The 4,277-nt window shown below is 42.2% G+C and overlaps 1 protein-coding gene across 1 annotated transcript; it reads left to right on the top strand.

The window, feature by feature from the left end:
• Nucleotides 1–757: 757 nt before the first annotated feature.
• Nucleotides 758–3,297, top strand: LOC139552951 (uncharacterized). The gene is made up of 3 exons (XM_071365013.1): nucleotides 758–857; nucleotides 1,090–1,711; nucleotides 2,387–3,297. Exons 2-3 carry the CDS (start codon nucleotides 1,386–1,388, stop codon nucleotides 2,460–2,462), a joined length of 402 nt encoding a protein of 133 aa, XP_071221114.1. The 5' UTR covers nucleotides 758–857; nucleotides 1,090–1,385; the 3' UTR covers nucleotides 2,463–3,297.
• Nucleotides 3,298–4,277: the final 980 nt, after the last annotated feature.

Genomic DNA, 4,277 nt, shown 5'->3' with positions numbered 1-4,277 from the left:
ATAAACTGGACGTACACTAAGTATAAACCACATAAGTAGCACCTTCTTGATATTAAGTTGCACCCCCTTCTGCCCTCAGAACAGCCTCAATTCGTCAGGGCATGGACCCTACAAGGTGTCGAAAGCGTTCCACAGGGATCCTTGCCCACGTTCACGCCAATGCTTCCCAAAGTTGTGTCAAGTTTGGTGGATGTCCTTTGGCTGGTGGTGGACTATTCTTGATACACACGGGAAACTGTTGAGCGTGAAAAACCCGGCATCATTGCAGTTCTTGACACAAACCGGTGCACCTGTCACCTACTACCATATCCTATTCAAAGGAACTTAAATCTGTTGTCTTGCCCATTCACCCTCTGAATGACACACATACACAATCCATGTCTCAATTGTCTCAAGGCTTAAAAATCCTTCTTTAACCTGTCTCCTCCCCTTCATCTACACAGATTGAAGTGGTTTTAACAAGTGACATCAATAAGGGATCATAGGTTTCACCTGGATTCACCTAGTCAGTCAATGTCCTGAAAAGAGCAGGTGTTCTTAATGTTTTGTACCCTCAGTGTACGTGCCCTTTGTAGACATGAACACCTGCCCTGTAAATGTCAATACACAGCCCTGGCAATTCTCCTGAAGTGACCTACTATGCTATAGAAGTGACCTAGAAGTGTTTAACTCGTTCCATGGAACTTTCCTGCCTCACCTGAGAGTAGAGGAGGTGAGAGACAGCCCTTTCTGGGAAAATAACACCATTTAGTCTCCTCCCCCAAAGCTTCAAATAAGAGCACACACACTCTTCTCTCTCACACACAACGTTTAGTCGTCGGATAGTTGGTCGCTGTGCTGAAAATATTCCAGAACCTGTAAGTAAAATATTGCCTCTCATTGATAATGATAAAAGTGAAAAGGTTTGTCTATATCTGATAACTATGGATGTTATAAATGTGTGATATTTTTCAAGATACTTTTTTCTTCATTTCTTCAGAAAAACCTGACAGCCTGTTGATTTAAGATATGTTATTACATTAGATATGTTTACATAGTGCCAGTGATGAAGTAATCTAATTTAATTGAACATCTTAATGTCTTTTGCAGCTTCCTGACCTACGCTCCTAAGCACAGATCTAGGATCAGCTCATCCTCATCAAATCCAAACCAGGACGTTTAGAATTCACAAGGGGAACACTGACCTCAGACCAGCGTTTAAACCCCACGTCTTCCTGCCTAGACACTGACTCTCTGTCCAGAGTTCCTCTGTGCTCCAGCCGTATATCCATCCATCCATCCATCCATCCAGCCATCCAGCCATCCAGCCATCCAGCCATCCATCCGTCCATCCAGCCATCCATCCATCCATCCATCCATCCAGCCATCCGTCCAGCCATCCAGCCATGGGTCTGATGAGCGAGGACATGGAGTGCTGCGTCTGCCTCCAGCCCTACTCTCGCAGGGAGAAGATCCCTCGGATGCTCCACTGTAAGCACACATTCTGTGGGCTGTGCTTGCAGGCGATGTCCAGGCTCCAGAGCGGCCTACTGACAGTATGCTGCCCCCTGTGCCGTTGGATCACCTGCACCGAGCCCAGCCTCACCGTGTCGGGGTCGCTGTGGGTTAACACTGAGATCTGGGACCAGATACTAGACACACAACAGGAAGAGGAGGAGGAAGAGTGGAAGGGAGCTAACAGACAGACACAGACCACTACACAGTACACATGGTGAGTACCCCAGGCAAAGGTGGATGGATTGATAGACTGATTTAGAAACCTGGAGAAACCTTCCTCTGCTCCCTGCTCTTCCTCTCATTTTGTTCTGTCTCTGTTGCTCTCTCTCTGCTATCACTCTCTGCCATCACTCTCTGCCGTCACTCTCTGCCATCACTCTCTCTTTTGCTGCACTCTGCTATCACTCTCTCTCGTATCTCACTTGTTCTCTCTCTCTCTCTTTCTGTCTGCTCTCTCCCTTTCTGTATCACTATATCTGTTGGTCTTGATTTCTCTCTTCATCAGTTGTATTATTGTACTGTGATGGTATTACTTTAGATGACAGTTTCCTTATTTTGATTGTATTATGATCGTATTATGCAGCTAGTACAGCTTCCTTTTTAGGTTCAGAAGTCTGTTCAATTACTAAATTGTAATTCTCTCTCTCTCTCTCTCTCTCTCTCTCTCTCTCTCTCTCTCTCTCTCTCTCTCTCTCTCTCTCTCTCTCTCTCTCTCTCTCTCTCTCTCTCTCTCTCTCTCTCTCTACTCTGTTTATTTTGTACAGCTTCCTATTTAGGTTCAGTAGTCTGTTCAATTACTAAATTGTAATTATCTCTCTCTCGCTCTCTCTCTCTCTTTCTCTTTCTCTCTCTCTCTCTGTTTATTTCCCCCTACTCTCCTGTCCTCCAGGTCTCCATCAAAGCATTGTGACCTGAGGCTCAAACTACAGAATTTCCTGAGGAGGATGAAGCACAATGTACTGTAAACCGAGAAGACGAAGAGCAGAGAAGAAGAAGACTGGATTTGACCATTTCAGAGTAGGAGATACTCATTGAGTAATGAAGATAATTCACCAAACAGGACCGACCGGTGATTTTCCATAATGAAGCAAGATTGAACCAATTATTAATATGCTTGGGTTTGATTGACTTTGGGTATGTGTAATGTTCTCAGTCAACTTACCTGGTAAAATAAGGATTAAATTATAATATTAATAATAAAGGATGGATTGGGGGAGGGAATAAAAAATAAGATTTTAAATGGATTGAGGATGAAAGAAAGATACAGGAAGTTATGGAAGGAAGGAAGGAAGGAATGGAAGGAAGGAAGGAAGGAAGGAAGGAAGGAAGTTATGGAGGAACGGAAGGAAGGAAGTTATGGAAGGAAGGAAGGAAGTTATGGAAGGAAGGAAGGAAGTAAGTTATGGAAGGAAGGAAGGAAGTTATGGACGGACGGACGGACAGACAGATAGAGGGGTGAAGGTTAGAGACTGTATGCTGTACAATGTGTGCCGTTTACAATACAATATACTGTGAACAATGTTTCTAATAGATGTTTAATGATTTGATAAAAGGTGTATTACTGCGTGAAGGGAAGTGGATGTTTAGTATTTATTATTACATCATTTAGAACAGTTTCATATTGCAGAGTGTTGTTTTTATCAATGTAATTGTCTGCATCATTTCCAATCCCCCATATAAGGGAAGTGGGATTTGTTCATCCTCATTTGACATGTTTTATTTATCTGTTCTGTTTGAAGAGCATGTTTTTTATACTGGAATTATATTTATTGGTTAATAAATACATCCACTTTAAAATAACCCTGTCTTAGAGTTGTGAAATTGCTTATTATTATCATTACATTAGGAAAGTAACTGTCCGATATCCAACTATTTATGGCCCCCAAATAGAGTTGTGGGTGTTAATCCACTACACATTCTACACTACTATTTCCTGAAACACAAAACAAACCCAAAACATTCCCCTGTCCTTGGTTGTGGTGTGTGCAGTACATGACTGAAATCCCTCTCTGTCGTCCTCATGTTTCAGAGAACCCTGTACGCATTCTAGCATATGAGATTCCCTAAAAACACATCAGTTCGATCTATAACTGGAATTGACTTTTTCATAGCAGGTTAGGAGAATTTACACAGCAGGTTAGGAGAATTAACGTTGCAGGTTAGGAGAATTAATGTTGCAGGTTAGGAGAATTAACGTTGCTGGTTAGGAGAATGAGGTTAAGGTTAGGAAAAGGCTTATGGTTAGCGAGAATGCTCTCCCTGTCTCCAAATACCATGTAAAACTGCCTGTGTTTGGTGGAACTCATGTCTGTTTTGTTTGTGTACGATACATTACATGCTGTGAGTTATTGCATTGGTCACTAGGCGGTCTTGAAACCATGAAAAAGCTCTTCAAATAGACAGACAGGTTGTGTTTGAAATGGCCCCTATTCCTTATATAGTATACTACTTTTGACCAGGGACCTAGTGAGTATATAGTATACTAGTAATGACCAGGAACCGGCTAGTGCAGTATATAGTATACTACTTTTTAACAGGGGCCGGTTAGTACAGTATATAGTATACTACTAATGACCAGGGACCGGCTAGTACAGTATATAGTATACTACTTTTGACCAGGGTCCAGCTAGTGCAGTATATAGTATACTACTTTTTACCAGGGCCCGGCTAGTACAGTATATAGTATAGTACTTTTGACCAGGGCCCGGCTAGTGCAGTATATAGTATACTACTTTTGAGTAGGGTCCGGATAGTGCAGTATATAGTATAGTACTTTTGAC

This window comes from Salvelinus alpinus, chromosome 2 (genome assembly GCF_045679555.1).
Source record: "Salvelinus alpinus chromosome 2, SLU_Salpinus.1, whole genome shotgun sequence".
Classification (NCBI taxonomy): Eukaryota; Metazoa; Chordata; class Actinopteri; order Salmoniformes; family Salmonidae; genus Salvelinus; species Salvelinus alpinus.
This window is presented reverse-complemented; position numbering and strand designations above follow the sequence as displayed.

Coding starts and splice junctions, on each gene's coding strand:
- LOC139552951 (XM_071365013.1), top strand. CDS start 1,386: ATGGGTCTGATGAGCGAGGACATGGAGTGCTGCGTCTGCCTCCAGCCC. Junction 1,712..2,386: donor ACCACTACACAGTACACATG/GTGAGTACCCCA, acceptor CCTGTCCTCCAG/GTCTCCATCAAAGCATTGTG.